Below are 25,512 nucleotides of genomic sequence, written 5' to 3' on the forward strand. Positions count from 1 at the left end.
CTATTCCAAAATTGATTTTTTTTCCTCTCATGAATTTATTCTTATGTGGATGTAGGTGTATGGCTCGACTCACAGTAATGCTTGGAGAAAACTTCCTGACTCATATTCAGTTTGTAGCAGATTTTTGTAGCTGTTCACTATCAGACTATTTTTTAATCACACTATGCATGGACATAAGGCACAGTCTCACCTAATTCCAATATTATTCAGTCTTCTCACAGACTATCTGTTTCATAACATACTGTCACAACATGTTGACAGTTTTACAAATATGTAAAAAAACAATTTTTTTTTTTTTAGAAAATTTACATACTGTAGTTTTAGGATTTGCATCCAAACTTGATAGACTGTTATTCAGTTGAACTTTGCTGGATATATCTCATATGACATGTGAAAAAGGTTTTGAAATTATATATTATGATCTATTCTTATCATTATAAAACTATTGTATTTTAACACATGTTTATTCACGTTTGAGAGACAGTGTGCAAAGTGTTTGTAACTGATTTCTCACTGCATAAGCTGACTCTGAAGATTTGGTCAATATTTGTTTTTACGTTTAGGCATTGCCAACTGAGCATTTTGGAATGAAAAGACTGCGAGCTCTAACAAAAAGATGTACACACCATGCCAGGAAGTCATCCCACTTACTTTCACACCACCCTTTTTGTTTACTGCTATTCACCATGCTTACTTGGCTTTCCTTATGCAGAAGTGATGGCACTTCTTTGCAGCAAAAGATTTCTGAGCTCATTTCTACGTAAAGGGAAAAGAGAAAGCCCCTCCTCACCAAGCAGAACCTGGCAGCACAGCTTACTTCACAAAGTTGCATTTGAACAAAACAAGAATTCTGGAACAATGTTCACTGGCTGGGAAAAAAACACGTGGATTTGGCCACAATGCACAGCAGAACATTCACAGAAACACAAACCGCTTATCAGTGCAAACACCTTTATGCCAGCTGTCAAACACTGCGGCGCACGGCTGATGATTTTGGACCTGTTTTGTAGCCACACGACCTCCCTGGTCACTTTGCAGATGCCTATGAACTGCCTGGTCACTTTGCAGATGTCTGTGAACTCTGCCGTTTGCTAAAGCATTCCAAAGTCAAATGTTAAAATTTTCCTGGCAGCTAAAGTTTAAAAAATAAAGTTGGTCAGGGAACAGGACAATGATCCCGAGTATAATAGCAAAGCTGCACCAGAGTGACTTAGAAAAACATAGAAAAACATGTCACAACCTGGCAGTTAAAACTGACAAATGACAGAAATGCTACAAAAGTGAATGAACTAAAAAAACAAAAAAAAAAAAAAACTTATTGAAAATGTCCTGCTGAAGACTTCTGAAATGTTACAATCTCTACTGGCTTTGCTAATAAAGTTGAGTTAAAACAAAACCTATATAAGAAGCCTTTAGGCAAGGCATTTGAGATTGCAATAGTGAAAATAGACTGAGACAAAATGAAAAATATTTTTGAGAACATCAAAAATGTGTTAATGTGTTAAAGTTAGCATCTGATTTATAGTTTCTGTTAATGCTGACGGGCTATTTGATAGTTTTTAAAGAATCTGAACTGCACCAATGTTCAAAATGAGACTGATAATTAAATACTAGATGCAGATTCTTCAAAATACATTTTGAGATTTATGAAGCCTTTACTGTTATGAAAACACAGAAAGATAAAATTTTTCATGTTTTGCAACCTTAAATCCACTTCAGAATCAAACACCTTGATAAAAAGTTAATTATTCACTAATCATGTGTCGACTGAATTAGTAGACATTCATTGTAGATTAATTAAAACACAGATTGTAATTTGTTAAGTTATTTGTGAAAATAAAATTTTTTAGATTTCCCAAATATGTACAAAATGTTATACTTTTCTTGTGAAGGTTAAAAAATGTTTGGGCCCAAATCTTATTTTCCTTTTGTACTTATATTAACTACATCACATTAAAATGAAAGCAGAAAATATAGTTAGTAACAGACAATTTTTAATTTATCTGCATCTTGTTTGAAAGATTTTGAAAATCTTGTTCACAAAAAATGTTCAATAAATGTGCACAAACAATGTGCACAAACAACCAGTTGTGGTGAACCAGATTTGTACCATCATTTAATTCAATCTGGAGAGACTCAGTCAGAAAGAAACAGCAATTATAAAGTTCTTTGGTAGTCGGGCCGTGTCAGAAGACGTGTGAGCGGCGAATAGCCACAAGGTTGGATGAACAGCTCGGGGCAACGATTATGGTAGTCTTCCCCCTGCGGCTCAGATTATGGTGGTGGAGGATGTGGAAGCTTGACTGGGAAGCAGGTGGATCCATGGATGATGAGCCTTATAAAGAGATTCCTGAGTGTTGAGTGGCTGAGGTGGAGTGAGACATGCTGGGTGTTGTTTGGTTATGGCGGTAACAGCAATTGGATAATGCAGGTAAGCTGAAGAACCTCCCAGTTTGAATTTACAGCGAGGCTTTATTTGTCATGCACCACACAAAATTATTTAAAATTTTTAGTTTTACTACAAAAGTATATAATTAAATAAAATTACTATTTTGCTGGAGCTGTCTTCAGCAAACACTTTTTGTTTAACAATAAATCCTGTAGTCCTGTTGTCTAAGGATTTCCAACCCCAAAAAAAAAAAAAAATATATATATATATATATATATATATATATATATATATATATATATTTAAAAAAAAAAATATATATATATATATATATATATATATATATATATATATATATATATATATATATATATATATATATATATATATATATATATGTATGTATGTATGTATGTATTTGCAGATGTCTATTTTTTTGTTGAAGAAATGCAATTATAGTAATAGTTTGTGTAGGAAACTGACATTGATCTGTGGCAAACTTTGATTTACAGGAACATCTTTGATTTAGAATGATGTTTGACGATACATTTAATTGTTCCAAAAAGTGTAAATAGCTTTATCTCATATTTTTTTGTTGGTTTTTCTGGTAAACCTCTGATTTTAATACTTTAATGATGCCCTCTTTATCAAATATAGATGACACAAACTAACTCTGAAGAACTTAATGTATCATAATACAGTTTAGAAACATGCTGAAATACCATAAAGTATAAATAAATGTTTTATTTGTGTGCAAGGATAGTGGAGAATCCATGTCTCCCTCAGTGAAAAACTAATTTGTAGTCAGGTTCATGATCATCTTCATTTGCATGTCAAGGCCTGCATTTCTGCTACAGTACTATTAGCCTTTGCAATACATTGAGTCATCCTCCTCACTGATATTTTTTCTACAGGATAATTAAACTCAAACACTTTATCAAGAGACTTGTGCCTGACAGCTTTAGAGACTACCTTGAACGGAGCATATGATTCAGCACTCATCAGGACTGAACACAAGTCGACTGTGGCTCTGTTCACTGTGGGATGCATCTAAAAGAGATAGTTAGTTGCATGCTGCTGTGGTTTGACAAGAGCTTTTTCTTATGTTGGCCAGCTTGAATCCTCCATCTGGGGTTGATGGAAACACATGTAAATTTCAGAGGCTTACTATCATCAGTGGAGGAAACAAATTCTTACTTCTGTGATTGCTGATTTCAATGACTAAATTATTTCTTTATCTTTTTGTGTTAATTCTCAAAAGCATCCATCTTAAAGCGATCACGAACGACTTCAGATAAAGCTTATGAGTCGTGGCCAGGCATGCACCTCAGAGCAGCTGGGAATTTAGTTTTCATTATACATGGTTGAACAACATCAGTGCTTATTTCTCATGGTCTTTTCATCTTGGTAAGAGTCCAGGTCTGCCAGGAACTTACCACAAAAAACAATCAGGTGCTTCTATGCATTTTCTCCTGGTGACCCTCTGAAATGTCATCTCGTAATCATTTTAACACACTTCCACAAAAAGTATCTTTGGATTTGTCTTAAACTGCATATAGCAGCAACATTTACATTTTATAACTGAATAAAGGTAATTTTTTTTTACCCTACTTTGAATCCTATTTGGACTTTGCAAATTACATAAATTCTTGCAAGAAGCAAAAATTCCTTTGAACACATAGAGCCTTACAAAAAAAGATGCATTTCATAATTTAGTGACACAAAACCTGATCAGTGTTCTGATTTTCCTTTAGCACGTGAGAAGGATCAGGCCTGACAATTTAGGTTTTATTAGAAAAGTATAATTGTATTCTTTGCTGGACTTTCAACCTCACCTGTTGAGAGATCAGACAAAGCAAGACAAGACCAGCATCGTAATTAGGAAGAGATGCAAAAAAAAAAATATATATATATATTTATATCATGGAAGGGTAATAGGGATTGTGCCAAAATGTTATACCAGCCTTTACTTTTGTATGAAATAATGTTTTATGGATTGATTTGCCATAGCAATATAAAACCCATTTGACAGTAAAATAGATCCTAATTTTGTCATCCAAAGCTGCCACAATCCCGTTAGACATGAACTTATCCATATCTCTGAAAGTCTGTTGTCCTATTTGGAGCCAGGATTTAGTAATCATATCCCTCAGGTTTTGAAAACCTCCATAATTCACAGATTTATGATTTGATTGAGATATTGGGATTTTGGAGTCAGAGCAAACTTCTCAAACTTTGTGATCCTCAAACAACAAGGGTCAAACTTTATAACAAGTTCCACATCAGTAAATTCTTAGAGAGCAATTCACAAAGTAGTCCAATACGTCTATTTTTATTTTTTTACAAATGTTTTGCTCCTGTGTTTTGTTCATTTAACTCTGCTTTTAAAATATTTGATTAAATAGCTTTTGTTACAATGTCTGTGGCCTACATTTCTACATTAAAAAACACAATACCAGATGTTTAAATTCAATATTGACAGGATAAAATATTTCCAAAATGAATAAGACATGCCTCTTTGGACAAATTGTCTCTTATATCCAGTGATATAGAGGACTGACATCTCGGAAGGACTGACCATTTCGAAAGACAGCATCTCTCTCTCTTTCTCTTGCTCTCTCTCTATCTTTCTGTCTCTCTCTTATGCAAATAACTGTGGTCTTTGAGAATGTGAAGCTCATTGCTTTGATTGTGATTTGCATAACACATATATATATGGGCAGGCTGTACCCTAAAATGCATGGATGCAAAATGTTTCGTTTAGGCAATGTGTCAGCTCAGAGAGATGCTATTTTCATGGAGAAGCTATTTTAGAAGCATATCTGCCTCTATTTTTTGTTTCACAAATAGAAGAAGATTAGTAATTTTCCATAGCACCTTGAATATACATATCCAGTAATAAATATAAAGGCATTTCTTTTCAGGTTGTTTTTGTTATCTTTAATTTGTGGAAATGTAACATCTAAACCTATTGCACATTACATTGACATTCAGAACTAGCAAATAAGGCTCTCAGGGGAGGATTTATTAATCAAACATTTGATCATTCCAGGTTATTCACAGAGTGTATAACAACTAAGATGTAGCATAAAGTGAAACCTCGTCTTATAAGATGATAGTTTCAAAGGCCTGAAGAAACAAATGAACATGACTACTGTAAAGAGATCAATTGAGAGGTGAGAAAAATCTACAACAGGCACCTGTGATGGAGCCCTTTAGGAGCTGGATATTATCCTGGCGCTCTGGTGGAAAAACACATAATTGCACAAAATATGTCTGGATGATAGAAATAATTGGAAGATAGCTCAAACACAGGGTTCTTTTTGTCTGATATTCCACAACACCTGGATTAGTTGTAATGGAGATCATCAAAATGTGTCACTTTTTTGTACCATGTGTGATATATGATAGTGCAGACTTTAGTGGAAAGTTTAGTATATAGTTTTTACTTATTTTTTATGGAAATGTGTGGATGTAATTGACTTTTAATTTGACTGGATTAAATTCAAGTCTGAATTTCTGTGTACAGAATGTTTGTATGTTTCAAAATCTATTACAAAGAAATGCAAGTTATAAAACAGTCAGGGTCATTGTTAGAATCGTTGTCTCTACAATGGACAAACAGAAAAATTATCGAAATCTCTCCTTTTGTGGTGAGAAGAGTTGTTACATTAATCTCGACTTGAGCAGATGGCAGAAATCCAGGCGCTACAAACCATCTGTGCATTCCTTAGAGAAATCACAACCACAGTGACAAATTTAATTTCTGCTTCGAGTTGTAATTAGAAAAAGTCACAAAGAGAGGGGCATGTTTAACCTTCATTATGTCACATATCACATCATATTTCATTCCAGCGAAATAGCTCGGGAATTTTAAGGTTTGTGCACACAAATTCTGCATTTGGTACATGACGTTAGTACTTGTGTGAACTTTAAGCAAATGTTATCTTGTTCTTGAGGTAACTTTTAAGGTCTACTGGATCCTAACAAGTTCTGTGGTAACATTAATGAGCACTGATTTACTTAGCTTTCATCACACATATTATTGTTATAAGAAATAACAATAATCTCCCTCCCCTTAAATTTTCATTTCAGAAAAAAAATCATGATATGGCAGGCTAAATTTTATAGATGACATAAATTATAAACTGATAATAGTTTTCAGTACTGAATATTATGCTGACACACAATGACTTGTACATTTGCCATAATCACTAACTGAATATATGAAAACGTCATCTTAAAAGAGGGGAAGGTTTAACTTTCAGATTATATGATTTACAGTGTCCAAACTGCAGGTTCCTGGACTAAAAACAACATGGGAAAAAATCGTTTAATTGCACAGCTTATTTGCAATAAATATTTCTGTTTCCAGCAGTTTTGAAATGGCAGACATATTTATTATGACCGTGCCCCTGGCTACAAATGTGTTATGAAATGTGCGTTCTCTCCTATTTAAAAGAATATCCTGAAGGGACCCGGTGATTGAAGCAAGCACAATTTCTCATCATATGTATCCTCTTCCTGCTCATAAACTTCAGCTCATAGGAGCCACAGCCTCCAAAGCTTATCATTAATCCACACATTTTCCCCTCACTTATTACTGGAAATCATATATTCAACTCATATCTAATTTGATAAACACACTGACATGTCCTGTTCCTGTTGATCACTTTAGAAGCAATTTTAGTGAAATCTTCACTATATTGCTTTAAACCATCGACCTGCACATGGACATGTTGCTATAAATAGCCTACTGGGTTTTATAACAGTGGCTTTACGCTGACGGCAGAAAGGCAAAACTACAGAGCATGATCACATGCAGCCTTTACATTTAATTACAAGAACTGCCTCGTCATTCATTCCCCTTTACAGAGGAACTACACAGTGCATCCAGCTCAGCCATACATTAATATCAATTATATTTTGTCCGAGCCAGATTGCACAGCGTTGGATGATACTGTAGTATTGATGATGCAACAGGGGGTGTTATATAAGCCAGAAGTAAGATAAGAATTTGAGTTTTCTTTCTTTCTTTTTATAGTTCTGCTTGTGCAATATTTAAATGTTCAAATGCTTCATTTTAAAAATCAGAAATGTTTCTTTACAAAATGTGTTTTTTAGATTATTAATAAAACACTGTCATTTTTTTTATCTATGTAAGTTCTTCAGTATCTTCAGTTTTGTTTTTTTTTTGATAGAGGATGTTCTGAAAGGAAGGAAAACAGAAGGGAAATGTTGGATATACTGTGATTATACTCAGTCTCCTGAAGCAATCACTACCAAGACATGTGTTCAATAGAATGAGTGCTTTGCCTTGGGCAGTTGATTGTATTGTTTCCCAACTATTGATTTGGGACCAAATCAAAAGGTACCATATGAGTGGGCTGCTGCAGAGTGTTTGTTCTTTAAAATGCAGAAAGGACGAGGAAAGTGGTTATTTAAACCATGCATATCCACAGCAAACGGCAGATAAGAGTCTTGGTGCTGCATATCAATTAGTGTGTTTGTGCAAAACTGTGTCCAAGCTATGCAGTGAACAGCTATAGAAAGCAAAAGAACCATTATTTTCTTTTGTTGTGATTATATAAAGTTGGTGATGACTCAAAAAAAAATTATATCACTGTTGTTTTACTTGATCAAAATCTGTTGCATACACCGTTTGCACATAAATCTACTTTACATAGTGTGTGCAGTAAAAAGAGGGACCCCAGTATGACACTCTGTGCCTACACACACTTTTTTGTGTGTAGGAGTGGGATATTATGACAAGTCCAGGATATTGTTTGACTCCAGCTCACTGAATCCTCTTGTGCATTTTGAAAGCCACATAATTCTTATGGAATGGCATATTTTAATGCCAAAGATCCTCCCTGTATATTTAAGTTTCACATCATATCCTACTGCAGAAGGCGCATCCTCACCCTGGTATTTGTGAGTGCTTCAGTAACTGCCGAATCCATTTGATTCCTCCTTTCCCAGAGCTACAAACAGGAGTCTTCAGCTAATGAGGCTTCACAAATTAAAACGCTGCAGCCATGAGACCAAGTCCAACCTAACCTATACGTCAGTATGTGCCTATCATTGAAAGCGTGAAGTGAAATGGACTTGGCTACAGACAAACTCTATAATTAGTGTGTGAGCATAAATACGATCCAACTCTTCACAATAGCAAACTGCCATTCTTCTTGTTAAAATCTTTAGTCCTCTTGCAGCTGAGCACATGAATGAATATCTGACTATTCATATTTCATCTAAGTTTCAGTCTGGTTTTTAAAAAAGGACAATGCAACTACAGAAATCTGTAGCCTCAACAATGATCTTGTTGAGGCTCAAAAAGGCAAATAAGCAGCTCTGTGTGGCCCTTTGCATTTAGCTCTCCAAGGAAGTTGACATCATTGCTGCACACAAACACATCAATGGTGTGGTTGCATATCACATTAAAGCAAAAACCTGTATCCCAAAAAAAAAAAAAAACAGTCAAAAAAAGACATTATCAGACTGTCAGAATTTGTCATCGAGTTGTTTGATAGAGTTTTTCAAACAGAAGTCAGTGTGCAATAAAAGTTACCTAATCTAGTTTCTTGGTACATCTGAATGTGTTGTCTAGTGATTAGTTCTGTGTATATGCTCCATGTATGCATCCACACCATGCATGGCAGTTCATCAGTTTCAACAATCTGTTAATACAGTTCAGTGCACCATTGTGCAATTCTAAACTAGTTTTCATCTTTTCTATCTTCTCTATGTCTCTTATTTAGTTATTTGATTCTGGCCTTTGATATGTTTATGAAAGGCCAGAATCAAAAAGTTGTGAAATGTAGGCATTTTGTTCAAGGTTGTAGTTCTTCCTATGGATAAAAGAAAAATGTATTTCTTAGTATAATCATTGAATCTGTCATGATTTTCATCCAACTTCCTGTCTGGTTATAGAAAAAGACACGATGCAACTACAATATCCTTAAACATAATACATTATAGCAGTGAGCCTGCTTACAAGCAACGCTGTGCACTTGTTTTCTTTATTAGTATTTCAAAATAAAAAAAAACCTTTCTGTTTGTTGTGCTGCTGAATTTCATGGGAACATTAAAGGACATGACATAAATAAATAGATCAGTATTTGTCACATCTCCTTATGCTGAAGTACACACCTCCACTTGCACTGGTGATTATCTTAGAGATGCACCACTAATTAATTTTACACAGATGAACACGCAGTGAGCATATCAACAGGTAAAAATAATCCCTTCTGTTTTCCTCAGAACGAACATGAAGTAGGAAGGGATAAGGAGGCAAACTGACACTGCACTTGTTTAGTGACACATGGCAAAAAGCCATTATGTTGCCTTGTTTAAGTAGAACTACCTTCGTATTTCCTACAACTCTCCCCAGAAACCTTGGCCTCGGCAATGTCTATTTCCATATCCTTATCTTCAAAAAACATGCATGAGTTGTTTAAATGTCAATTGCTATTGCAATGTTTCATATGTACTTTTAATTTATTTCTTTTGATGCTTCTTGATCTGTAGTCTCCTTGAATGTGTCTAAATAAAATTCATTATTTTTCTTTTTACTAAAAGATCATTTTAGGTAAAAAAAAAAAAAATCACAAAACACTGAAAAGAAAATTAAAGTTGGGGAAAAAACTAATTTTAACAGATAGGCATTGTAAAACTCAAAAATGTTTTTTTTGTTATTCTTGATTGAACTGATGAAAATGTAATTTGTGTTGTTTAGTTAATATTCTTATTGAGCTTTGATATCAAAATCATAATATGTGAAATGCTTTAATAAGATGTTTTAAGCCACTGCCATTATGATCAGAAAACCTTGTAAATGAAATTCTACATCTCAATTGGGCTTTCATGGTTAAAATGTGAAGCTTAACATATTAAATCAAACATTTTCTCTGTCTGGTGCTCATCTCCTCTCCCTTCAGGTCAGAAGATATGATCAAAGTCTCAGGGGAAAAAAAGCTTCATAAATTATACCTTATAAGAGCAAATAGCAACACATAGCAGGTGCTTTCCTGTCACCCACAGATATGTCCTAAGAGCATTTATCATGGATGGACAGACTTGTTTGCCTTCCTGTGGTCATGGCAGCTTGAGAGTTATGGGTGGACAGCCAAGTCCGCTGCTGCTGCCACGTAGCATGACTTCTCAGAGGCTCTGAGACCCACAGTAATCTATAATGTGACTGAACTTCAATTAAATTGAAATTGCCAGGTGTCAGAAATGTACACTTTCGCAACCTCTCGTCTAGCAATTTAGAGAAATGTACTTTTTTGGAACATCAACATTTGTGGAAAAATCCTCTTTCTAAGACTCCTCACAGGAAACCTTTACAAACAATGAATGACATCAATCATTTATTAGTGTTCGGCTGTCAAGACATAAATATCCTTTGTTTGAATTTGACGCTATGAGTCACTTTTAAATAACTGTCTGAATATGACGTGACATCCATTTGAATTAGGTGGGAGGGGGCGATTTAATTTCATAGAACGCAGCCTTCACAGGTCTCCATTGAGACCTTATCTGGCGGCCTGCCGCTGCTGACAGGAGCAGATCTCGACGAGGGAAGATGAATAGTTTGTTTATCTATGCTAACTGAATGATTTGTTAGCGACTTTGTGACGGGCCACACACTGTTCCGCAATGTGTGACTGTATGTGTGTGTTTAAACAGTTCTATTAGGATTTCCTGGTTTGATTATTACTTCATTTGTTTCCCTGACTTAAGACGACTTATCAGCTTTAGATATAAAACTGTGATATTTGGTCTTATTCTGTTCTTTGATCCATATTGTTTCATACTGCACATTAGAATGACATAGATCATCTTTCAGGAAAACCCATGCAATCCATTGCACAGTTACAAATTGTAAAAAATATGCAAATCTCATAAATAAAAATAAAATCCTTGTCACTCAAAAAAAAAGTTGCTTACATTATTGAACACAGTGAAGATATTTAAATTGATTTTACATTTTAAATATATTTATTTCATATCGGAGATAATGCATATTCACATGCAGATCTTGAGGGAAAATTCTAGAACAGAATTTCTGCTTTGAATATTTAACATTACATCAGAACACATTTTCTTATGAATTAACATCAGCATTATTTTGAGAAGGAAGAGAACCAATAGTTGTACCATATTTTAATTTATCAGGATGGGTTTCTTTGTCTGTGGCATAAACTGTTTAAGAAATAAGACAATCCAGCAAAAGTCATCCGCAAAATTAGGTCAGCACAGCATTTTTACAAGCAGTATCGCAAAAAAGAGGAAGGCTTTGTATTTTCATGTTTATTATAATATTGTGTCAATTTACACTACTTAAATTCAATCATATGTTGCACAATATTTTCCTTTTTATGTGTTTTGTAAGTTTACTTATGAATTACTAAAGGCAGAGAAAAATATAAAAAATGTGGATTAGGATTTAGGTATGAATCTATATAAGAACACTATGGTTTTGTGGTATTATAGTGTTAAGAAAAATTCAAAAGGAACTCATGAAGTTATCAAATTCTCATTATTTAAACTAATAATAGTCAAAAACTAATATTTTACTGATGCTTAAAATAACATTAAATATGGCAATAATAGAGTCCTGTTTTCTGTCACTAGAAATACTAAAAAACAAGGTTTTCTGTCCTGAAACAAAGGGAAAAGTAGAAAAAAATGGCAGTGACTACCAATAGGTGAGGGACAGAGCTTTTAGCATCTCATTAAAAGGAATAGAAATAGTAACGGTATGACTGAAAACCAAAGGTTTTAAACTTGATATTTGTACTTAAGCCTTCCATTTCAGACACAAATTTCCAACACTAAGCACATCTGGGTGTGCTCCTTATGTTATTTGAAAACCAATATTTCAAAAATTAAATGCACTTAAATCAGCATAAGAAATTAAATATACCCAAAGTGCAGTATTGATTTTACATAGATTTAGAGGATAATGCTGAGATAGGGTGCTTTGCCTGCAAAGGCATAGTCCATTATCCATTTATAAGCTTGGCCAGAACAATTAATTTATTGATAATCATAATTTCCTATTATGTGTGGACAGTCAGAATGAGATTGTGGTTCTGAAATGGCCCACGGGTCAGTAGTCGCTAATAATAGCTACATATTTTGGTAAATCAAGTTTCAATTGAATCAAGTCTCAAAAATCTGTGTTGAGATCTGATGTTTTGTAGCCAAACATTTAAAGAGTCACAGTTCTAACATGCTCACAACTATAAAATATCAATACAAAAAGGCTGAATATGTGATTTATGCTGACACTAATGTAAAATCGTACAGTACAGTACCTGGTAATTGAATAACTTTGCTAAATCTGAGTTTATTATTGAGGAGCTTGTTAATGACACAGTTTACTGATCCACATTATCCTAAAATGTGTTTGTGTTAATTTACCTTATGTGTTTTCAGACCAGCTGCATTAAACAGTAAAAAGATCTTGCACAATAAAATTAAAAGCCTCAGTCCCAAAATTACAATTTAATTTTAATTCTACTCCAATAATACAAATTTAATCCCAAATGATGATTATTATAGTACTGTGGAGTTTATCTTTATTGACCTAATTATAACTGCAATATAATTTTGTGTTATTCAATAAAGGATCCTTTTCTCTCACAGTCATGCTTCACTCACAATAGCTGTGCTTGCCTAAACATTGCCACCTGCTGCCAGCATCTAAGTGAACATAGTGTACCACAATGTTCCCCCAAAATCTATTTTTTTCCCTCAGATATTTCACTTGATCATGTTAGCATGCTGATTGACATTTCATGTAATTTTACTGTCATATTCAAAGACATTAGAGAATTTCAGAAGAACACTCAGAGAAGGAAAGATGTGCATATTTAGATTTATCGCTGGCCATTTATTTCACTGTATTTTATAGGCAGTGCGTTTGTTTAAATGATAAAAGTGTCAGTCAGAAAGGCAGTGAGGAGGGCGTGAAAACTGTACTACCAGGGGGTGAAAGCAGTTTGTGGTGACTCTTAGGAGATGAGCAGTGGAGATGTACAGCAGATAGCTCTCAGGCACACAGGAGAGCTCGTTAAGGAGGCGGCTGAGAGGGATAATGGAAGATTCTCACTTTGCTGTCTGCTAAAGGGCCAACACAGAAAAAAATGAAGTCTTTCTGAGTTGTGGTTGTGTACATTGGCATCATGTCAGAGAAATTATAGAAAATGGTTGCAGAATCTCTAACAAAGAAGGAAGAATGTTGGAATCATTGAATGAGAAAACCAACATCAGTGGTAAATGTTGTTGGTAGTAAATAAGTTAAACAACAGCAGGGCAGGTAATTGTACTTGACTGTACCTTTCCAGAATGAGTCCTCAGTCCTTGCAGGCTTCTAGTTCCAGGACAGCTTAATGAATGAAGCAGCGAGGATTTGTCTACGTCTTGCTTCTGTTCTTGTTGGTTAACCATCAGAATGTCTGTCTCAGTTAATCTTAGGGGAATTAAGGAAGAAGAGCTTTCTTCACTCTTCATATGGATTAATGTCACTCAAGTTTTAGCTGAGTAAATGTTTACTTGACCAGTTTAATTGAATTTACTATATTTTATACTAAACCATTACGCCTCAAAGAGAGTCTAATTAGTTAACTCAAGCTTGCAACCTCCTGACAGCTCTCCGTTTGAATTTAAAGCGTGGAAGATTATTCCAAACAGGAAAAAATACAGACCCCTGTGCCACGGGTTCCCAGGCAAACATAATTTATGTTGCCTTTCAGATCTATAATGAAGGTAATTGCCTTTAGTGTGTTGTGCATGCCTTCATGTCTCTATTCACCCAAAAAGACATGGCCATGCATCTACTTTTAAGGGTTTATTAATAGACATAAAGAGAAATCCAAAATGTTCATAAGTAACTTCAGTAATTAGTGGACTCACACATGAGTTGGTAACTTTAGAACTATAGAAGTAATTAAGGGATTTATAAAGCAACAGTAACTCTACATTTAAATGGAAAAACTTGCATGAAAAAATAAGAATTGAATGGCACTCAGATTTGTATTTTTGCTCTAAATGGATGTAAATCTTTATTAAAGGGGAACCAGGAAATTGGCTGGTTACTGCCGACAAGTTCATTCAAGCTGCAAGAAGGAAGGACTTTCTGCAAAGTACGGAAAGGTTGCATGGATTACAGAAAAGTTGCTTTGTTTTATTATAGTTGAGCTTTCAACCACTGTCAGCTATGGCATGTTAGATAACCAAACTGACAACTTTTCGAAATCTCAGACTTAGATTATTGATGTCCATTCTCTACTGAAAACACATTGAAGCCTCTGCTTTAACTAAGTGCCAATGGCTCATATGAGGTGGTAAAGTCAATTTACATTTTTTAATTTGTTGTGTTGGTGTCTTTGTTTCAACGTTATTATTATTATTCTTAATAGTTCATTTAGTGAAATTCAAATCCACTAAAATGAAATAATTATAAACACAGTTAGTATAGACTTCCACAATAGGAGCTTACAAAAGTCTGACCCATTTAAAAGGTGTTTTAAACAAACTGGCACTTACATTTTCCATTTTTTTGACTGCAAGAATCATTAAAAAACAAACATCAGCACCAAGCTTTGAGGCGGTAGCTGATATTATTAAATGCATTGCTCACTTTTAAAGGCAATTTAAATCTAACTGGCATATTTTTTAACCATGGAGGAAGCCGGAGAAAAACTGACATGCTCGTAGACATCCTCCATGCAGACTGTGTCTCCAACCCATGTACTTCCTGCTGTAAGAACCTACTGATACTGTTCTACCAGTATCAGTAGGATAACTGGATATGAGTGTGTTATTGAATCTTAGTAAATCTGGAACTGAATTCTGTTTAACTTAACTTAAGGTACTTTGGAAGACAAATTGGTCTTCACAAAGCTTGTTATTCCAAACGACCTTAAACTAATCTGTTGTGAAGTGGTGTAATAGATAAGGTTTTTTGTTTTGTTTGTTTTTGTTTTTGTTTGTTTTTTGTTTTTTAAATCTGTTATCTTCCCTGACCATAAGCATGGAGAGTTAAACATGTTGTATGGCAGGGTTGGATTGTGTTTTCGCTTGCTATTAAACCTGCTAACTTCTTAAAGCACATCACATAAAAACAAAAGAAAGGCTGTTTTTAAGATTAAACCTGAGGCAAATGTCAGTGAGATTTTTTGTCTTTTAACAAGAGTGAGACTATGCATAGTCAGGCAAAATCCTGACTGTAATGCACGTTAAATTTAGATACATAAAACAATTTAGAGTGCTTTGCAAGATAAGATCCACCAAAACATCAAGCTTTCTAACTAAACCTTGTTGGCTTTTTAATCTATTATTTTGCTTTCACATAAAATAGTTCTTATTTTTTTCTTATTCAACTGTTTTATATAGAGGTTTGTTGCAGGGTTGCTTGTATTTGACAAGAAAATAATAGGAACTGCTTTTTAAGTCACATGACAAACAAAGTCAGGTCTAAATCTACCCAGAGCTGGAAGCTAAAGACCACGGGAAGGGAAGAGTGATTGAATGCCTCCATCAGCTTATAAAGCTGTGAGTCCAGGAAGCACAGGTGTCCACTGTCTCACTGATGGACATCCTGCCAGTCTCCCTGAGGGAAAGCACAGACACAGACATCATCAGGCAGCAGTGCGTTAACTTGCACACCCTTCACTATAATTCTGTCTTCCTCCTGACTTTCATTTTCCATCCATCTGACAGGAATTGAAATGATCATGCTCCCTGCAGTATGATATTAATTAGTCTGAAGCAATTTAGAACCACTATAATTAAAAGCTGCAGAAGAGATTTGTATAAGGAAGTGTACATTCTTCATACAGACTTTACACACATGGAAAAATATGACAAGGGAGTAAGTATTTCCTGACACGTAGGTCCAAGTTATTATTTTTATTTCTATTTTTACTGTCATTAATGTTACAGTCAGTAATGTTATTCTGGAGAGCCACTTCAATTCAAATTCAAAACTACTTTATTGATCCAAAAGGGAAGTGAAATGTTGTAACTCTTATTGTTCAAGGTTTTAAGAAGAGTTGTTGTAGATGTTGATGGCTGTTAGCAGGGAGGATCTCTTGAATAGCAGAATTCCTTTTGCAGGATTTGATCAAGTGAAGCATCTTGAAAATCCCTTCTATGTTGAGTGATTCAGGAACTTCGCTGGTCAATGATACTGGTCAGTGAACCTAGGGATATGAGCTTGGGATCACTGAACTGCAGGATGTGAAAGAAGGATGGGAATTGAAGAAAAACATTCAACCAAATGGCTAGAAGGAAATTTGACCCTTTAAAACTCATCCTTTCATGGAATACATTTTATTTGTGTGCAGTCATCCATTGTTAATTAAATAATTCCTAACTCACTTCTAAGATGGACATTTTGAGTTGAGACAACTCTAAGTAGTGTCTCAACTCTACTAAGGGATTTTCTGTGACATTTCTAACATTTTTTACTCCAACAATTTAAAAGAAACAATAGATTGTCACTCGTTCAATAATTTGCCAGATGATATCTGCATAATTAACAACCAAGAAAAAAGAAAAAAAAAAGCGATTATTGCAAAACCCAAATCTTAAGTGGCAAAACCATGATATCTTTGGATAGGTTTGACAAGAAATTGTAAAAGAATTAGACCAGATTGATGGAAGACAAAATGCGAATGCGATTTCAGACTTTAGTCTCCAAAGTGCTGATTGCAAACGGCTCTCTTAAATGAGTGAAAGAAAAGTCACCTTTCATTCCATCTAACTGTACTTAGAGCTAATTTCTATCTTAGAGGGACAGAAATTAATTTTTGAAAGGTCTTTGAAGTGCCGACAGTGAAGCTTTACTGCCTTTTGTGCTTAGTGCAATTACTTTGGCAGCTGTATGACGTTCTTTTCTTGAGCCAGATGAATAATCGTCAACCTGGACTTTAACATTAAATCAAACTGAGGGGTGTTGCCATTATCATGAAGCCCAAAGATACTTGTGTCCTATAAAACTATTCTGATGCTGAAGCAAATCTCGAGTTAACATCACTGTTGTGCAAACACCAGCTATTTCATCTTCCCTTTTTCTCTGAAAATTTTATTGAGGATTCTCATGTGTTAGGGTCAATACTGGATGTGGATATTGAATTTCCTCATTAGATGTTGCCCATTTCCTGCACGCCATAAGAGAAAGCAGCTGCAGTCAACATTCACTAAGGCTCTGGAATCTGATTAGCATAATAAAAAAATCCTGTTTCATGAAGTGAAACTACAGCTGTAGATGGATGGCAACAGTTAAAATTCTTATTGGTGTTTCTAATGTTGCCCAGCCACAAAATGATTTAACTTATATTCCACAGTTCATGTTTTTAACATCAATTTGGAGTTTAATGAGGTAGACTGATGGTAACCAAAAAGATTTATTTGCAAGTGTTTTACCAGTACTAGATGAAATGTTGGAGATGTGCACATTCACATAATTTTTATGCTTGTGACATGAATGCCTTTTTGAAATCACTTTATTGTTTTGAATAAAATCTTGTAACAGAAGTTTCATTTTTATTATTGTTTTGTTTTAGTTTAATATTTTTATTTAAATGATATAATGTTGAAACTTAATCTGCCAGGTGCTTGAATAATTTCGAGCCCAAGTCTCCACAACAACATAGGAAGCGTCATGACAGCAGCTCAGCCAAATTAGTTTTTGCACAACAATTTACCCCCACATGTTTATTTAAAGCTGTAGTATGGTTAAAAAAATCTGCATACATTTCAGGAGCTCAACTATGAAGTTCTGGGATATGAGATTTAAAACATCTTCAAATTATTGCCAACGCTCTGTTCTGACCTTGCATTTTAATGAGCCTATTTGCATATGTGTTCGTTATCACATTAAAGCTTATTGATGTGTAAAGTTCTGCCTCATAAATACATCCTCTCGGCATTTACAAACTTGGAACCTTTTAGCTCTTGATTTTGGAACCACTTGAGAAGACTTCTCTACATGTGGAAGAAAAGCTAAGATAAATGCTGTGTCCTTGAACAGGATGCTGTATTTTTCCCAGTTGGGCCAGGGCGTTTTTGTTTTTTCTTCTCTGGGACCTTCTGATGGAGATTGCCAAGATAACTCTGTAACACAAACTACTGGAAAATAACTATGCTATCTATACCTCTTGGTAACTTGGACTAGAAAGGGTTTGCAATGTTTTCAGCTTCAATTTTAGATTTCTTATATTTATGTATTTAAAATCTTGCCTCTAACACCAAATTACACTTCCATCTTCTTTGTCCTGTGTATCAGTAATATTGACATATTTTAATGCAGTCTATGCTTCTTCTCTGTCATTTTTTAGTTCACAGAGAAGTACTAATTCCTTTCACTAGCACATTACTCAGAACATCTAATTTACACTATCTGGAAAGAAAACTGCAATGTATTGATAAAATTTAGTGTTAGTTTTAATATGCTCTTTTTTGTACCACAGCCAGTCAAACTGTGTGTCTTGACTCATATAAAAAAATCCACAAATTGGGACAATGGCCCAACTAATGAGTTATGCTGTCAGTCTGTAACTCCAAAGGCTGCCAGGTTTGTGTCCTATTGCCGGCTGTTTCAGGACAAAATCTAAGTGGCATTTCTGGCATTTCACTACAACATGAGTTAGTGTTTTTGGAAAACAGGGTGTTTTCCAAAAACACTGTGTGACTGTTAGTTACAGTTTCTTATTGACTAACAAGAGATAAATGTAGAGCACTGGGTCATTCGTTCCAACTAAATGTAATAATCCATAATTTCTGAAGTTTTGCACCTATAAAATTTTTCCATTTCTTTTGCTGTGAAAGTAGATAATTTCCTTTGCTTCCTCATCACACATATGCGCTGTCTCCTGTGAGTTGTTTAGGTCACATGTTCATTATTTCATTCGTAGACATTAGATCTTCTTGTTTATGAATCTTTGACTTGGTAGTTCAGCAATGCACAGCCTCTTACAAATGTTCTTCTTGGCCTGTCTTGCATTTATCTCCATTCATCTTTCCATTGTCCTTGACCAGCTTCTCTGTACTATAGAAGAAAAGCTTCGGCACAACAGCACTCACCCAACATTATTTCAAAGAATTGCATGATTTAAGGCTATTAGTTTTCAACAGATGTTTTGTGTAATGGCAAAAAAGTCACATTTTAGTCTCATACAAAGAGAGGATTTTCACTTTGTGCCTAAACTGTGTGCTGTGTTCCTTGGTTTTCATGAGGCTATTTGTTGTCAAGCAAACCTCTGAAACCTTAACAGAGCAGCTGGATTTATACTGACATTAAAATACACACAGGTTCAGTCTGTGCACTAATTAGGTGACTTCTGAATGCAGGTGGTTATAAAAGGCTTAGTTTTGTGGAAATGGAGGTGAAAGGCTATACGCTCATGCTTGCAACACAGACTTTTATTCAGACAGAATTTTGAAAACCACATATTATTTCTCTTCCACTTCACAGTCATGCAACTGCTTTATGTTGATCTATTTCAAAATATACCTCAAAAGTTTAGGCGCTTGTGACTGTAATATGAAAACATTTAAAATTGTTCCAGTAGTGTGAATACTTTTGATAGTCACTTCATTTCATAATAAAGATTGTCTTAATGCCAAAGGATTATTCCCAGAAGTGAGCCGAAGACTGAAAATGCTTTTTGCTGTATCACCCTGGGATTGATTTACCACTTCCTGCTGTTGGATGAGGTCTTACTTCTTAGATGAAATAAAATCTCTAGGTTGAAATTAGAGTGCCCTCCAACATCTCAGCTAGGATTGTCTTTATGTCACTGCCTCCCTGCTCTGGAAATCCAACCCATTCCCCTCCCTAGAGCGCAAAGCTGGAAACCAGACCCTAGCCTGCGCAACCTCACTTGAGCATTCAGTTTAAGTGAACCGCACTGGTAACCTTACTCTTCAGTATAGCTGTACATCAGCCAAAACTAAATAGAACAGAATAGAAAAAAACAGCCTTTATTGTCCCGCAAAGGGAAAATTCAGGTGTCACATACAGTAGACCTCTATCCTAGAAACTTGCAGAAAATGGGGGCTCAAGAAGAAGAAGCACCACGTCCACCATCAGATATCACTGTGTTTGGGGCCAACTGTACCCTCCATGGCCTGAGCCACATCTTCTTGCCCGGTGGAGTGACTTTTCGGCGATTGCTTTGGGCTGCTGCATTTTGTTCCTCTCTTTCCATCTTCCTCCTCCAAGTCGTGGACCGTGTGATTGAGTATTATCAGTATCCCTATGTCACCATTCTGGATGAAATGGACAGTCCTCTCATGTATTTCCCGGCCATCACCATGTGCAACTACAACAGCTTTCGTAAGTCCAAGATTTCAAGAAATGATGTATTCTGGATGGCCGGGCTGCTCGGTGTGGAACAGGGGGACTTTGATGATTTCATGGCTGTTTTGGGGCAACCAACAGACAACAGTCAATTTTTCCCCACGAAAAGCTTTGACATGTTGGATTTTGTAAAACGGACAAGCCACGACATAGAAGAAATGTTGCTGGACTGCAAATATAGAGGCAAGGATTGTGGTCCGGAGAACTTCACGACGGTATGTACGGATCCCTTTGTGGAATCGGCCTAAAATTAATTATCATAAAGCACCTCAAAGAGCATGGATTTCCAGATCAATATGCTGCTAAAGTCTGAAAAAGCTTTGAAAAAATATTCTAAAATATGCTATGAGCAGATTACTCACATAAATGTTTATTAAAGACATTTAGAAAAAGGTAATTGGTTTCAAATTTTGCATTTAAAGATAAACTAATATTAAATTAAAAGCAATATTTGACAAAATGTAGCTGATCCTTCTTCAGTGCTTTTTTTTAAATCTACAATAGCACCAATGTCAAAGTGTTTAATGGTGTGTTTTGGAACAACAGTTTGAATTTAGGGCGAGCATTAAGCTCAGAGATTTTAGACCAGTAAAGATTCTAAAGAGTACTAAATATTTAGTTCCTTATTATGATGAAAGCAGGAAAATGCTTCCTAAATGTGATACCAAGCATCACATTTTGCCCAGTTCTTCATTGTGTGAATTCTGGCAACGTGTTTTTTTTCCTTGAACCATAAAACTTTAGTTAGTTTTCTTAAAAGTATCCTTAGAACTATGTGAGCTGCTGAGGTGCCATATGGTGCTGCAATTCTCTGTTGACATCATGCATTATGAAGCAAACATATGCTGTTTTCAAGCCCAGCAGTGTTTTCAGCACATTATTGTTTTCCTTTGTTAATACAGAAAAGAAAAACTTACTTTGCCACACTAACGGCAGTAAATATGCAAATGTGTTGTTATTTGATAAAGAGAAAAGCATGTAAATTCAAGAAATATTGCTGGCATTGTGAAAGGTGCTATTTTTGAATATTAGTCACTTTTTAAACGATTTAGTGAGGAGATAAAATCATATAAGAAAAAAGCAGATGGAATTTAATCTCCTGCTACAAAGGGACATGGTCAGAATTCTATTCCAACATATTTCAGTGATTAAATCTGAATCATTTCAGAGGTGTATGATATGTATTAATTACTTCTACACGGAAAAGTGACGGGGACGGTATTTGTGGAGACAATGGTTAATATTGAAATCTGAGATTTGGTTTATGTGCTTGCAGCCAACCTGAGGCGTTTAGAAGAGCTTCACTTTTGTAACAAGTGCACAGATCTGAGTCATCAGCCTAAAAACAAAACAGCAGATTTTGATATGGCTGTGGTCAGTACTGTGACCTTGGTTTTTTTCACATCATCACATTTAAAGGGCAATTTTCAGATAAATGTCGGAAATTCGAGATGCACTGGGGGCCTAAGTATAGAGGGGCCTAATTAAAGATTTATGTAGCTGCCTGAATTCCCCCTCCTCGACTTCCTCAGTCTGCTGATTTTAATGTGGGAGGCTCAGAGATGGCACTGAACAGAGATTATAGCCATCATAGACTTCAGCATTATCGCTGCACCATGACTTTCGGAAGGTCTGGAAAATATCTAAATTAGTTCACAGAAATGTATTCATCAAATCACTTCTCCTGTGGATTTATCTGCAGTGATACCCTGTTATCCTTTCCCTCTTTAAATCACTTTTTTTATGCTAAACTAGCTAATAGAAATCACAACACAAACTACTTTAACAGATTATCATGGATTATTTTTGTTTTAATAGCTTTAGAATATGAAACTGACAGTGTGGGTAAGGATCACACAGCTGCACATCTGGCAGTACTTTTGCCGTATTGCATTAAGGTTCTGGGTTTCAAATCCTGGCTTGGGGTTATTTTGTATGGTATTTGTCAGTTCACTGTATCTGAAAGAAGAGTTCCTTGCTAAAATGCTGCAGAGTCAGTCTTCAATAGATTTCAGACAAACGTCAGTGTTTCCATGAGAATATGTGCTTGCAAAAGTATTTACCCCCCTTGAATTTTTCCATATTTGATCAAAACTTGAGACCAAGGCAGAGATTCACCGTCCAACAATTCTGACCTAAACTTCTGGTCAGAATGGTTTAGACCAAAGTATGAAGGATTAGAATCGCACCATTAACCCATACTTATGTTCAACAGAGTAAGTCTGACAAGGTCTTGTGTTCAAGACCTTCAAGACTGGTGTTCATAGATGCTCTCCACCAAATCTGACCAAGCTTTAGCAATTTCATGAAAAGGAATGTGCAAAACTGGTAGAGACATACATGTTAGATCTTAAGCTGTAGCTGCAGCAAAGGTTGGAAAGAAAATGTATTGACTCAGGCTGGTTGAATAGAAATACACGACTTTCAGATTAAAATAAGTGACGCATTTTGACAACCTTGACAGCTTTCCTTTCAGATTCAGTTATGCGCAATCTTGTGTTGGTGAATCACATAAAATCTTTTTTAAAATACATGGGCATTTGTAAATGTTGCGTCACAAATTGTGGAAAATTTGAAGTGTATTGAATATGTTTACAAGGCTACAGGGCACCAGTCCTGCTTACGCTGTTAAAGATCAAAAGTTTGAACAGTTGAGCTCAGTTTTAGTGCATTCGTGTAGAATTTATTTGTGAAGAAACTGATGTCAGAACGGGGAGGGAGGATTTACGGTGAAGTCAGAGCCCCATGAACTGTGGCATTGATAGATCACTTTCATCATATTTCAAACCAAGCTACTTATTTACTGCAAACTTCTTCAAGTATTTGTCTGTGCTTTTCCGAGAAGCTGTGTGGATGTATTTTTGCATACAGCCTAACAAAGAGAAACACATTTCTAAATGCATGTACAGCTATAAAAGCATATGCCTTTCTTATAGGAGAGATTGTTTCTCTGTTAAATAATTTTCATGCATCCTTCTTGGTGCTTTCAATACAGTCTTTGAGTTGATGTCTGATTGATGACCTCATTAGCACTGAAGACTCTGAGATCTGTAAAAACACCCTAAACTGATACTGCGGATTAAACTTGCAACACCAACTCTGACTAAATAAATAATCTCCTGCATGTGTATGCGGGAAGCATACTGAAGTCACTGTAATATCATTTAAATCGATCAGCAGCTCAGCACTTTAGCAGGCTTATGCCACTGCAGAGACATTCTTGAACATTTATCCTATTACTATTCATCTTCTATGTTGTGACTAGACTTCCTGTCAATGCATTAGATCCAGTGGAAACTAAAGACCTTTGACTTAAGAACGCTTTTAATAACACTTTAGGCCTTGTTTCTAGTCTCAAAAAGCATGTGGTGTTTTATTTAATGCACTGCAGTATAGTTTGGAGGAGGAAGTTAGCTTGGAGGTCAAACAAAGAGAAAGGTAGGAAAAAAGATAGCGGAAGTGAAGTTTGAGTGTCAGACCCAATCAGTTCAGCTGCAGAGAAAGACAGAAAATACGCAGTGTGGGAGATACAGGATGGAAGAAGGTTAAAAAAAGGAGAGCGCTAAAACAAAATGGAAACAGAGCAAGGAAGGGAGTAAACAGAAATGGAGGCTGTGCTGTGCTTAGATTGAGGTGGGACTGGGACTGAGCGCAGGAGCATCATTGTGATTCAGACTTGCTCTGGAGTCAAGCCAACACCGGGATGCACAACTGGAAGTATTAGAGGAGATGAAGAGGAGAGCTGTGTGAAGTAGCACGAAATTACAGAGCTGCCTGGAGCACGTAAAGAGAGAGAGTGAGGATAAAGTGAATGTCCACAGTGCAAATGATGAAATAAACAAATCCGAGGCAGTAAGCCTGGATGACAGACCAGATAACAAATATCTAATGTGTTTCTACCATTACTCAGTGTCAGTAAAGCCCAGTGTGGGAGTCACAGTTACAGTAAGTGCAGCATTGGCAGTGTGATCAATGATGCTGAAGAGGAATACTGAAGGAATTCATTGCAGGTTCGCCGTGTGAGAATGCTTTTTGCTGACTTGCACATCAGGCAGCAGATACTACCAGAGGCAGACATTAAAGGTGCCAGTTGACAGAACCTCTTAAGTTAATTAGCTTGTTAGGTGGAGACACTGGACACAAGTACTGCTATGTCCAAAACCAATAGAGCTATTATGTGATGTTATAGATCGCATGTCTCTTTCTGATAGGAGGTTTGAACAAGATCATTGATTATAATCAGAATTTAGGGAAAAATTATTCGGGTAAACCACACAGTCACATTTACAAAATATTTCAGTGGTTATATGTGGGGGTTGTTTGCTATCTGATCTTTAAAAAAAAGGGAAAAAAAGGCCGGTACCTCGTCTCTTTTCGCAGTAGTCCAAACAGTTCAATTAAATCTGAAAACATTTGACATTTTGTTATCACCAAACTTGTCCTTTTCCTTACTTTAGCTATAACTACATTTTCATGAACTGACTGTGCTCAAAATAACACCCCCATAATCTGCCACCCCTCTTCAATGTGTTGAGATATTGCATCATAATCTTACTCTGCTTTCACCTTTTTCCCCAACTTTAGATTACATAAGGACTAATAAGATAACATCTGAAGGCAGTTGGTAATTTGGTATTTTATTTAGGACTATTAGAGTAAATGAGGCTTTATGGAAATATATGCCACATATTTCACTTAGGTTTTATTCATAAAAAAATTTGAAAACCATTTTCAATTGCATTAT

At 35.6% G+C, this 25,512-nt stretch overlaps 1 protein-coding gene across 2 annotated transcripts in view; it reads left to right on the forward strand.

Moving 5' to 3' along the window:
* asic1c (acid-sensing (proton-gated) ion channel 1c) overlaps nt 1–25,512 on the forward strand; it is a 99,828-nt gene that overhangs the window by 37,224 nt on the left and 37,092 nt on the right. The window contains exon 1 of one of the 2 annotated variants that reach the window (XM_055032806.1): nt 20,375–20,983. The exons of the other annotated variant lie outside the window; for it this stretch is intronic. Within the exon in view, the coding sequence (XP_054888781.1) occupies nt 20,459–20,983 (525 nt within the window). The 5' untranslated portion in view covers nt 20,375–20,458. Of the gene's footprint in view, nt 1–20,374; nt 20,984–25,512 lie in introns of those variants that run through there. 2 annotated transcript variants of the gene reach the window in all.

The sequence above is a fragment of the Poeciliopsis prolifica genome, unplaced genomic scaffold, assembly GCF_027474105.1.
Source record: "Poeciliopsis prolifica strain line A6 unplaced genomic scaffold, Auburn_PproV2 SCAFFOLD008, whole genome shotgun sequence".
NCBI classification, from domain to species: Eukaryota; Metazoa; Chordata; class Actinopteri; order Cyprinodontiformes; family Poeciliidae; genus Poeciliopsis; species Poeciliopsis prolifica.